Below are 12,111 nucleotides of genomic sequence, written 5' to 3' on the forward strand. Positions count from 1 at the left end.
CATAAATAACTTTAGTAGTAATTACTCACTTGAGAATTATCTTCAGTATTTTATTCCCTTGCCTTGAAAAACTTCTGTTCGTGATTCTCATGCATGCCTTACGTGGAACATGTGCCAGACGCAAAAGGATGGATAAAGTGGGCTAAATGAACCGTTACAAATTATTTGATCTTTATATTTATAGATTACAAAGTAATTTTATGCATTTACAGGATAAATTGAATGAAAAAATTGGTTAAATCCATAGAAGCTGAAGGAGGCGAAGAAAAACCAACACAAAAGAACACCCTATCCCACACCAAAATCACAATTTTCTTATTCGTCAGCCATTAAGAAAATTTTAAAATCACCGATAACGGAATGTTGAGTTTATGGCCTTGGTCTCCAAAAAGTCCAATCCTCCCAAAGCTGGCGACAGAGTTGTTCATTGTTGCATTAAACATTATGGTCAAGATCTGCTTCTCTCCCGTGCCAATAAAGAATCGAGTTGGAGTGACCTTCACCGACACCCCATACGGAGCACTCCAGCCCACTTTGTACGTTTCATTGCCAGCAATGTTGGTCACTGTTCTTTCAACCGTTTTCGATTGCTGCAGTCTAGAAATGGTGATTGATGGCAGGTTGAGGTCAGCACTACCAATCGTCGAATTATAGACCCAACAGTTTTGACCAGTGTAATTCAAGACCACTGGACCAGAACCATTGATGCCACAAAGAAAAGACGTATAATCTTCATAAGCTGCAACAAGCAAGTATAGAAGATAAGATTGAGGTGCACATACAGCTAGTGCAGAATGTCTCACAGAAAAGTTATTTTAGAAAAGCAGAATGGCTTACTTGAATCCAAGATCAGACCCGGATCGAGAGCTGCCGTAGCATTCACAAAACCACTGCCCATGTCAAATGGTGTTGCTGGAGACTGGTTTACATCAGGATTAGCATAAGCACGCTGGGCCATTATGGGGCCGCCACTCTTGTCATAAAGAGAAGCTGTTGTCGAAAGTGCAGAGGCGATGGCTGCAGGACTGAAATGAGGAAACTTTTGCTTTATCAGTGCAGCAAGCCCAGCAATATGAGGAGCTGCCATGCTTGTTCCAGACATCATTGCAAAGCTTTCACCTAAAAAGTCAAGTTAATTGTTTAAGAATTATGCAGCTTATATAGAATTTTAACTGAAGTATCCATTACTTGTCTATTTTAATACCTTGGAATTCAACTGAATCTGTCCCAAGAGAACTCCAGGCAGCCCATATCAAATTTCCAGGGGCAACCAAGTTCGGTTTCATTATGTCTGCATCATCTAGAGAACTGTCTTCTGGATCTGGTCCTCTGGCCGAATAATACATAACCTTTGGAGCAGTAATGCTGTAGTTTGCCTTCAGTCCACCTGAAATGCTTGCAACTGCCCCAAATCTAACAATTTTCCTTGAAAGCCCATCTCTTTCCAAAGATGAATTGTAATATTGGAGTAAAATCTGGTCACCACGATCATAATATATTAGTAAATTCTCTGGTTGCATTTGAGAGAGGAAGAGAGAGTAGACCAAATTCTAACACTGGTAACAATTTATCAGATATTTTAGAAAGAATTTCAAATATCTCCCCCCCCCCAATATTCAATTAAAAACAAAGAATCAAGACATTGAAACATATGTAGAACATGCACCTTTGAATCATCTGGGGATGGAATTATGATGCCAGGTATTTCCAATGGTGTGGGATTAAGCTGAAAACCAATTACGTAAGGATCCATGTAGAACACAACTCCAGCTGCACTGAGGTTTTTCGCAGTTTCTAAGGCCTGCCTGATTGTAGAAAGTCCAAGCACAAATCGGATTGAATAGCTACAGATTAACAGGTTTCCTTGGATAAGTTCCTCATTGAAGTTACTCGAGTCTTGGCATTCGCCAACATACATATCATTGGCAAGTATTGTTTCATTGCATAGAGCATGAACTGCAGAAATCAGTGTATACATTTGATCTGTATCTGTCCCCGCTGCCAAAAAGAAGAGGAAGAATGTAAGCATTATGTAAGCTACTAATAATGGGACTCTGAATGGAATTTATATTAACAGCAATTGCATGTGTCAATCAATGCGTCAATCAATCATAAATTTCAGGAATGAAACAATCATTCAATGAAGGGGAAGAGAGAAATTTACAACAAAAGTCCTGCACAGAAAAAGAATATGCATGAAAAAAAAGCTAAAATAATAAAACAGTATAAGAAAAAATACTGAGTTTGGTATAGCCATAACTAGGCAATACCCTTGTGATGGGGTGCTCGTACAAGTATTAGTATTAACTGTCCCATAACTATTTGCATAATTGAACCAACTCCAGGATTCAACAATTTATTCTACCGATTGCACATGTTCATTTAAGCTGATCTGATGTCTATATCACACCAGCATGTATAGGATCAACACTACAATGCACCATTCAAATGAAGAGAGTACAAAATATTTTACTTGTATCAACAAATACAATTTGTAGAAAAGGTATAGATGAACAGTCGATTTCAACATCTCTAAAACATGGCCCTACTTTTGCCTCCTCTGTTTCAATTTTGTAGCAAACACTTCAAAAATGCTTAACTTCATAATATTTCAACATGGACCACAAATTTCCTACTCTCAAATAGCAGACCAAGCTCATTCAAACTAAAATTTGTCTGAAAATCCAATGCTTCTTTTTTCTTTCTTTGCTAATTTGTTAAAGCATGCATGACAAATAAAGAGCATATAATCCATCAGATAAGTAAAGGAGCTAACAGATTTAAAGGTAAACTTACGTGCAAGTCCAACTCCAGGAATAGTTACATTGTTTCCAAGGATGATGGAGTTAGCATATGCTCTGTCATGAGAGGCAGCACCAACAGTGAAGATCCATGGACTGAAAGAAGACATGCTCTTAGGTGATGGTCCAGTATTGCCAGCAGCTTGCACAACAAACATGCCAGCCTTCACAGCTGATAGCAATGCCATATCAATGGGATTGAAAAATGTTGCAATACCAGGTGGACGCCTGTTGGGAGTTATGGATAAGCTTATTATGTCAACGCCATCTTGAGCTGCCTGCATTTGTATCATGATAATGCGATTATGGACATCAAAATGGTTGCAAAGGAAGAAAGGATTCCTTATTTTCTCTTTAGCTAAAAGAAAATCTTGCCCAAGAAGACCCCTTATTTCCAATTGAAATCTTGCCAAAGGACCTAAGAAAATATTCCTAGTTGCCTTAGGATGCTGCACTATGCCTTTCATTTCCTTTATTCAAACAGATTTAACAAAAGGGCTTCTTCCAAAACAAAGCCATGTCAATTTGGTGCAAATGTAAAAAATGAGGCTTCTTGTAACAAAGGATATACTATGTGTATAGAAAGAAAATTTTGCAATATTTTAGGGGAAAAAAATCAGATAATGTGGTTCAAGGGTTTTAGCGAATCAAGTCCCTCTAAATTTTCATAACCCAAATACTACTCGGCACTTCCATTTTCAAACTATGACGCACCTGGTCTATGCCAGCAACTACATCTGCAGCAAATCCTCCAAAGCTCTTATACAAAGCCTTGTAAACAGCAATACTGGAAAATATGACCATATAATTAGTATATTTAAATAGAAATAACAGAAAAGGGTCCAATGCATCTTTATAGTAAACCTTGCTCAGAAAATTCTGCTGGAATCATGTCCAAGACTCAGCAGCCAAACTTCATCAGAATGAAATGACTCAGGAATTTGTTCAATTTGTTAAATAATAGTTCTATGACAATTGCAAATGACTCATGCTCGAAGTGTGAAGCATTAATTTGCTCCGAATGGGAGGTCTTTTTCTAAAAAGTGGGGTTGGGTATGTAGTGAGGTAGTTTTGGTAAATAATTGAAAACTGAGATTCAGTTTATAAACTTACTGTGAACGAGGAGCCATCCCACTAGCATTTCCAAAGTGGTGCCCAGCTACCACCACAGGAATCCCATGGTTTCCTGCAGCAACAGAAGCTGTGTGCCTGCGTTAATATTATATTCATTGCCAGCATTAGAATATTGAGTCAAAGCAAATAATCACCCATAAGCAGGTAATCAGAATTTATTGCATATCATTCAGCATTGACAATATTGTGGTGTTTTCCAACTACATAAGCCTGTTGTTCATACATTAAGTGACAAGAAGGTTGTCTATAGTATTTAACAATTATTCAAGAAAAACAACCATCTTTCAGATTTCAACATCAAGCAATTTGATTCACGTTATCATATTGTGTAAACAACACAGACATTATTGCATAGAAAGACAATATGATATTTGTTAAAACAAATGGCACTAAAGTGGACAAAAGGTGTGCAAAGTACTACAATTAAAATTCTAGAGAAAAGTATGTCACTCTCATGTAATTATCCATAAGCGAGTAAGGAGGGAAGAATAACACAATATATTCAATGACAGTTCTTCCACCAGAAAAGAGAAGGATGATCAAACAAGTTTATTCGTGGCATATAGAGTTTACAAGGTTCTCGAGGAATTTGAGAAATGCATGGGAATCATGACCACAAGATTTACAACCATGATAAGCAGAATCATATAAATTCTCATAATAGCATCTTTGGTCTGGCAATATAGAGAACTCGCAAGTTTTTTGTAGCATAAGGAGCTCACAAAGTTTCTATTATTTTTCTAGTAAATTCTCATAATAGCATGTTTTGTCTAGCTGAAAGCAGAATAATTAAATTTAGTCAGATCTACAGTTATGATATAATTTTTTTAATGTTAAGTTTCTGTCTAAGATCCAGTAGTTGAAGTTGTTCCTTCTCTCCCATGCAACTTAGCAATTTGATAATCAAACTCACAAAAGAACAAAAAAATATTACTAACTCAACAATGATCCACAAAAATGAAAAAAGATTCACTCACGTGCCATGACCATCACCGTCAAATGGTGATGCATAGTCCTGAGAAGAATTGAATATTCCTCTTGTTATAGCAGATGCTGCAAAATGGCGTGCTCCAACAAGCTTCCTATTGCATGATCCAGAAGGAAATTCCCGGGTCACCTCACAAACACCAGAAAAATGGGCTGGAACTGGGTATGAATGCTCAGATATGTCATCAGCAAAGCTGGGATGAGTTGGATCAATACCAGTATCAATGAACCCAATTACAATTCCCTCTCCAGCAGTTTCATATCCCCCTTGCTGGGACCATGCCCCCTTTGGCAGACCTAAGAACTGTGGAGTATGAGTGGTTGCAGTTCTAACAGAGAAATCCAACACAACATTTGCAACTTCTCTTCTCTTTGAAAGCTTGTTCGCCTTAGAAATAGAAGAAAACAACTAAGATCATTCTGCCTAAATTATATGAAATTTTTCAAAAGTTAAATTAAAAGCTTATATGCATCTGGGACACCAAGAGTCTAACTGATATGCAAAACTACACCAAGAATAAAAGTCAAACATATTTTTATGTACTTAAAATGTATAAATAAATATTATACTGAAATACAATAATATTTAAAAAAAAACACTCAAAAGCATGGTGATGATAGCATATGACAAAATGATGGCTAATTATGAGGAATGTTGATTGATACTATACCTGTTCAGGGGTGACAAGCACAGCAAAGCCATTAATCAAGTAGTGGTAACTATACAACTTCAGATATTTCTCCCCCCTCAAGGCTCTCCTTAATAAAGAATCATGAACTCGAGAAATATACGAACCAGAACTTGGATGATATCTTGAATTATTCCTAAATATAAAAGAATACGATTAAAACAAAGAGTCAGTCAATTGTTTACATCTCCAAACAACCTATAATAATTCAAGAAAAACACAGAGATATATGCAGCTTGAGAGAAGTGAAAAAAAGGAGAACAACAAAAACAATAATCAGCATTCAGCAAATTATAGACAAATTATTGGGTATTTAAGAATGTCAAATGTCAACATGGTGAAGCTGAGGACTTCCCCTTTTTTTCACAGAGTGTGTATCTGAAAAAGTATTTTGCAAGTACAAATAATAGTTTCCGTCTAAACAAAAAGGATGGAACTTTTTCTTTTGGGTAGTAATTAGTAATACTAATAATTTGACTAGAAAATAATTTGACCAGAAAAGGGAAAACATTTGCTAGCTTTGACAATTACCCAAGTCCCACAGAAAGAAACAGAAGGACCCATTCTTGTTTAAAGAATAATTAACACTCAACACCCCCCCAAAAAAAAGAACACTATTAGAACACAGATTTACACTTCAAAAATACCAACCAAGTATTTTAAATTGTTAAAACAAGAAGGACAAAAAGAGCAGTTAATTTCAGGGGGGAACCCCGTTAAAGAAAAAAGAAGAGTCAAATTCTATGCCTTGGTTTGTGAAGCCTGTTTAATCTCCCTGAAGAAGAAGAAGAATTATGGTGGAAGCCATGACCATGATGATTATGCCTTCTTAGCTGCTCCTCAAAGTAATGAGCGGCAGGAGCTTGCTTGAGAGACACAATATAAACAGCCGTAATTGCATCTGAACCCGAATCCGCCTGACTCAGAGTGTTCACAAAAAACCCAAAACAAAACAGCAACAGCACCAAATATAGGCAATAAAAGTTGCCCATTTTGAGTGAAAACAAAATCCCAGATTTTAAACCAAGCAAACCGTCTCACTGAAAGATGAAACAAGAAGCAGAAAGATCAGTAAGCAAAGAGGGACCTTGGTAATGTATGGGGTTTAGGGCTGTGTGTTAAAGAAGGCAAAACTAGCGGCGAAGAGGATAAAGAAAGAAATCCTATCCTTCCTTTATGAGGGAGGAATGTGAGAACAGCTGTAGTTGAAGAAAGAAAGTGCAAAAAAGAGTAAAAGGAAAAAAGAGCCGTTAATTAAGAAATACTGGTAGTTCGATGGAAAGAGTTGAGAGGGGGCTCTGACACCACCACTTGTTTTTCATAAATTTAATTATATGAAAGAAGGGAAGGGTTAGGAAATAGGATTATAACTATGAGGGGATGGATGGAGACTGGAGAGAATCTATAACTTTTCTTGGATGCTGTGCTTTGTTTTTCTTAACGTTGGTTTTCTTTTTGTTTTTCTCCATTTCCAATTCTTGGTGGTGCATATAACTATGCCCTGCCAACATCACTCTAAACAAAAACCTTATTCTAACCTGCTTTCCCTTTTCATTTTACTTCATTTATGCATCTGATTTGGTTTAAAAGTTTAAAATAAAAATCATTTTTATTTATTTTATAATTCATTTTAGTTTTTTTACTATCAAAAATGTTTTGTATTAAAATTTATTTAATAGTTTAAAAATACCATTTTGAATTAATCAGACTTCATGAATTTCTATTCTGTTCAAAAGTTGTTTTTTTTTATTCGTAAATTATCAAATGAAATAGTTGGCTGTGTGATTAAAATATTAAATATTATTATATTTATAAATTTTGTATTGATTAACTAATAATTCAAGTAGAAATTTGAGGACTGAATTCTAAAATATTTTATATCAAAAATGAACCTTTGGAAAATCTACTTACCATTTGATATAAATGATTAATATTAAGATATACCATATTATGATTAATGTAATAATTTTTCTAATACTGACATATATCATAATATCATTTGTTTAAGTTGTTTGAGAGACATTGGTGTTGAGATGTAGGCCACAAAATAAAAATTTATATATTACGGTTTTTTAATTTTTATTTAAAATAATTATTCAATAGATAAACATAGAAATTTTTAACTTCACAAATAAAATTAAAAATTTATAATATAATATTAAAATGTATTTAAAAACATTTTAAAAAAGTTTAAAATAAATAAATAAAACATGTGATAAAATTTTAATTTTACTTGTTGAATTAAAAATTTTCTACCATTCCTCATGCAACCGTCGGATGGTATTATTAGCCTTCTTCACAACACCAAGATTGGTGTCACTTGTCCATGGCTAGGCTAAGTTGATTAGGTGCTTCTATTTTATACAAAAAATAATTTATTATTAATATATCAAATAATTATCTCTTATTAAAAATTTAACAATAGTTTTCATCAAATTTAATTATTATATATAAACCTGGAATAATTAAATTCAAAATTCATGGTAACTCAAATTAACTTGTGCATGTATAGCTCAAATATGGATGTTTAAAATCTTTGAAATTTCAATTTTACTTTTATCAATATATGAGTAAATTCCAATGTGTTAAATGATGATGGTGTTGTTTTCGAATTTCAATAACATATAAAATACGTGGACAGTTTCATTTGGCAACACTGACGGTTTCTTATAATAATAATAAAAGGGTTGTAGTGGTAAGTAATCTAGAGAAGACATAGGTAGATAGGTCAATAAAATATTTTTTTGTTATTTTATTGAATCACTGAAATTGACAAAGGTAAGGGAGCAATCATTCACGCATTTCGCATGCCGACCCTTAAAATTAGGGATTTTTGCCCATGGAAATAGGGAGCTTAATCGAAGTTTAAAGGCTTATTATGTAAAAGAAATTCCTTAATGTAAAACTATTAACAATATTACATTATATATTATTATCATAAAAATATATTAAAATGATAAACACATAGTTTAACCGACTTAATTTTGAAAGAATTGTGGGTTTAGTAGGGATCATAACACCTTAGGGCGGTAGTACTTTCTCGCTCACTCCAATTCCATTCCATTCATACTCTCTTAAAATTGGTCTCAAACCTCATTTTATTTAAATCTTTTCCCAGCATCTAAACTGGGAAAAGGTTGGAGATGGCACCAACAAGCAAATAATAATATAATAAAAAGGAAAAGGACAAAAAGGAAAGAGAAATAATAATATAATAAGGAAAAAGATAAAAATTTAAAGAGAAAAAAGTGGAAGGATAGTGGGATCATGGCATCAACAAGATAATGATGGTGGGCTGGCCTGCCCATCCTATGGTGGTCATTGCTCATCCACTTTCTCTTTTATTTTTATTCTACGTGCTTCCTCCATTTGTTTCATCTATTATTTTTAATCTATACTAGCCTAAAAGGTCCTAAACCCTTCTTACTTCAATCTTGTTTATTTTTTTTTAATTTCAATTTTAATCTCTTTATTTTTTGAGATTATATAAGAATAGTTAAAGGTGAATTTAGTTAGACAGTACATTTACCTACAGTTAGTATAAAAACAGTAGTCGTAATGAGATTAAATACTGTAGTGTAAGACAAAAAATAAACTAAACGCATCGAACTCCACCGCCCATCCAAACCGACCCTAATTTTCAATTATGATCTCTATACTTCGCTTAAATTTGTGATTTAATTTTTATACTTCAATTTTGAAATAATTTGGTACCTCAACTCTTATAATACCATTAGTTAATCTAACTACTTTATTTTGATTAAGATGTTTATGTGAATTTTTAAGTATTATTAACACTATTAAATTAAAGTCCATTACAATACTATTTTATTGCACAAATATCAAGTGAGTAATTTTTTTAATTTCAAATTGTAACACCAAAAAATTTAACAAATAAAATTTAACAATGTTAATAACTATACCTACATTTTTAAACTTAAAAAATAAAGTCACTAAATTTTTTAAAATAAAAAATATAAAAATAAACAAATATACAATAGTACCAAAAAATCAGAATATATTGCAATCATTAAATTTTTATCTATAATTAGCAAAATTAAATAAATATTTAACCCAATGGAAATCATGAGGAAAATCATATGGAATACATGAAGATACTATAGATCTGTTGCCTTCGAATTATGTCAGTTGTTTTTCTTTTTTTTGTCTTCCATTGTGGATGTTGAGTTTTGGCCTATGGAAATGGGAACGAATATAAGCACAAGAAAGAGAAACAAAAAAAGAGAAAATAAAAAGCTTTGAAAGAAAAATAGAATATTCTGCTTTTTGTATTTTTATACTATTTTCCATATGTTTAAAGCATTATTATAAATTTAGACATTGTATTTTTTAGAAGGAATTTATTTGTATTTTATTCTTTTTTTGTGTAATCATTCTTATAAGTATTGTATCAATTCATGTAATGCTTCACAAATAGGGGCGAAGCCAGAAAAATTTTTTAGGGCAGATAAAATTTTAATTTTTTATAGTTTATATTTTTATAATTTGTAAAAGATTAAATTAAATTTTTATAATTTTAGGGGGGCCAAAGTATAATTTTACCTTTACTAATTTAAATTTTTTAAAAAATTTTAAAGGCCTAAAATAAAATTTTTCATTTTAGGGGGGCCGGGGCCCATGCCAACCCCCGGGCTACGCCCCTGTTCACAAGGTTTTTTTTTAATAATATTTTTTAAGGTTGAAAAAAAAAGTCCATATTTGTGGTTTATAATTATAATGCTATGATGTTAAAATATTTAAATAATTTTTCATTGTAATTAAACTTGAATTAATTTTTTTTAATTTTAATTTAATATATAATTATAGCCTCTAGATAGAGTATTTAGAAAGGCTAGTTCATTCACTGATTGATTTAGAATCCAAGTTGGACTAGAAAAAAAAATCTAAAATATATAATTATTAAAAAATAATTTAGTTCAATTTTAAATGATTTATTTAAATCATTTAGCTTTAATTTTCAAAATTCGTACTTGGTCTTCTTTATTTTTAAAATTTTTAAATGATATATTTAAGCAAGTTAGGTGTTGAGAATTTATTTACATCCTCCTAATATATTTATTTATTGAGATTCAACCCTATCTTTTGAAATAATCTTACTAATCATATATTCCCTCGATTTCTTTGTCGTGTATATTTTAATTATTTAATAAAATAAAAAAATATTTATAAATTTTTAGGATAAACTATTTAGATAATCACTAAAGTTTTAGTATGATATTATTTTAATCATCAATTTTTTTATTAATTCAGTCACTCTTATTAGATTAATTGCAACTTTTAATTACTTTATTGTTAATGACTTTAGTCACGAGATAAAAACTAATATAGCTATGTATAATAATAAATTTAATATTAATTCTAAAAGAATTAATAAATTTAACTTATAATATTTATACATTATATCCATGCAAACTTATAAGTAACCAATCAATTTAAACTAGCATTTGAATTGCAGGTAACGACGGTAGCAAAACAAATAATTTACCATAACTCTTAATAGCAGCATTGCTTTTCTCTAGGGTTGCTGATGAAAATAAGAAGCTTTTATTTTAGTGTATATTTTTATAGTATTTTAGTTAATGAATTTTAAAAGGAAAATTTAATGTCATTTTTTATTCTAAAGTTACATGTTTTTAATATTATTTTTTATTTTCTAAAATCAACATTGAATTGATATAATGTGTAAACATTGTGAATTAAATTTGTTAAAATTTTAGAATTAAGACTAAATTAATAAAATATTAAGTGCTAAATTTATTATTATACCCAACTACATCAGCAGTCAATGTAATATAATTGGAAAATTTATCAATTAATGTAATATGAAAATGATATGATATGATAAAATATGAAAATTAAATTAAATAAAAGCTTTGTATTCATTAACTAAAATACTGTAAAAAAATATTGGAGAATTCTTTTATTTAAATTTGAAAATGATTTGATAAAAAAATGCAAAATAGCTTCATTTATATATATCGTTCAACCAATAATTAAATAAATTAATATAAATTTTGGAAAACATTGCACCTTTAATGATTTTAGGTTGTCAATAATTATTATAAAACAATCACATCATGTTTCTTCGTTCATTTCTCCCTTAATTACCTTTTTTTTGTTGAGATTATTTTTATGACTAATTTTGTTATGACTTCTTCAATGATTAAATTAGATCTACTTAATAGATTAAACAAAATAGTCAAAAAAATATTTACAAAACATTTTAATTTTATTAACAGTAACAGTGATTATCAAGTTGAGTTTTAAGATTAAATAATATTATCAATGTACAACAAATTAAAGTGATTTTTTGTGTATATTTAATGATATATATGTATATATATTTCATAAAAATACCAAACAATTAAATCACATTAATAATCATAGGTTGGATGTTCGCTTTTCCCCTCTAAAGAATTGCGTACATTTTCAATAAATTTTTAATTTTTGAATTAATGATGTATTCGTTAATTAAAATT

The 12,111-nt window shown here is 31.0% G+C and overlaps 1 protein-coding gene across 1 annotated transcript; it reads right to left on the bottom strand.

Annotated features, from left to right (window-relative positions):
- Window positions 1-147: 147 nt before the first annotated feature.
- LOC107941162 (subtilisin-like protease SBT2.2) lies at window positions 148-7,145 on the bottom strand. The gene is made up of 10 exons (XM_016874702.2): window positions 6,359-7,145; window positions 5,594-5,747; window positions 4,913-5,310; window positions 3,915-4,010; window positions 3,516-3,588; window positions 2,797-3,079; window positions 1,667-1,998; window positions 1,205-1,475; window positions 838-1,119; window positions 148-739 (listed from the first exon to the last, which is right to left on the bottom strand). The coding sequence occupies exons 1-10, from the start codon at window positions 6,601-6,603 to the stop codon at window positions 330-332; spliced, it is 2,544 nt and encodes an 847-aa protein (XP_016730191.1). The 5' UTR covers window positions 6,604-7,145; the 3' UTR covers window positions 148-329.
- Between the last annotated feature and the right edge of the window lie 4,966 nt (window positions 7,146-12,111).

Source organism: Gossypium hirsutum, chromosome A05, assembly GCF_007990345.1.
Source record: "Gossypium hirsutum isolate 1008001.06 chromosome A05, Gossypium_hirsutum_v2.1, whole genome shotgun sequence".
NCBI lineage: Eukaryota > Viridiplantae > Streptophyta > Magnoliopsida > Malvales > Malvaceae > Gossypium > Gossypium hirsutum.

What these genes read in the sequence shown, in the direction of transcription:
- LOC107941162 (XM_016874702.2), bottom strand. Translation starts at nt 6,603, where the DNA reads ATGGGCAACTTTTATTGCCTATATTTGGTGCTGTTGCTGTTTTGTTTT. An exon ending in GGGATGGCTCCTCGTTCACA is followed by an intron (nt 3,589 to 3,914) that starts GTAAGTTTATAA and finishes CATATTTTCCAG; the next exon opens with TATTGCTGTTTACAAGGCTT. An exon ending in AGATTCAGTTGAATTCCAAG is followed by an intron (nt 1,120 to 1,204) that starts GTATTAAAATAG and finishes TTGACTTTTTAG; the next exon opens with GTGAAAGCTTTGCAATGATG.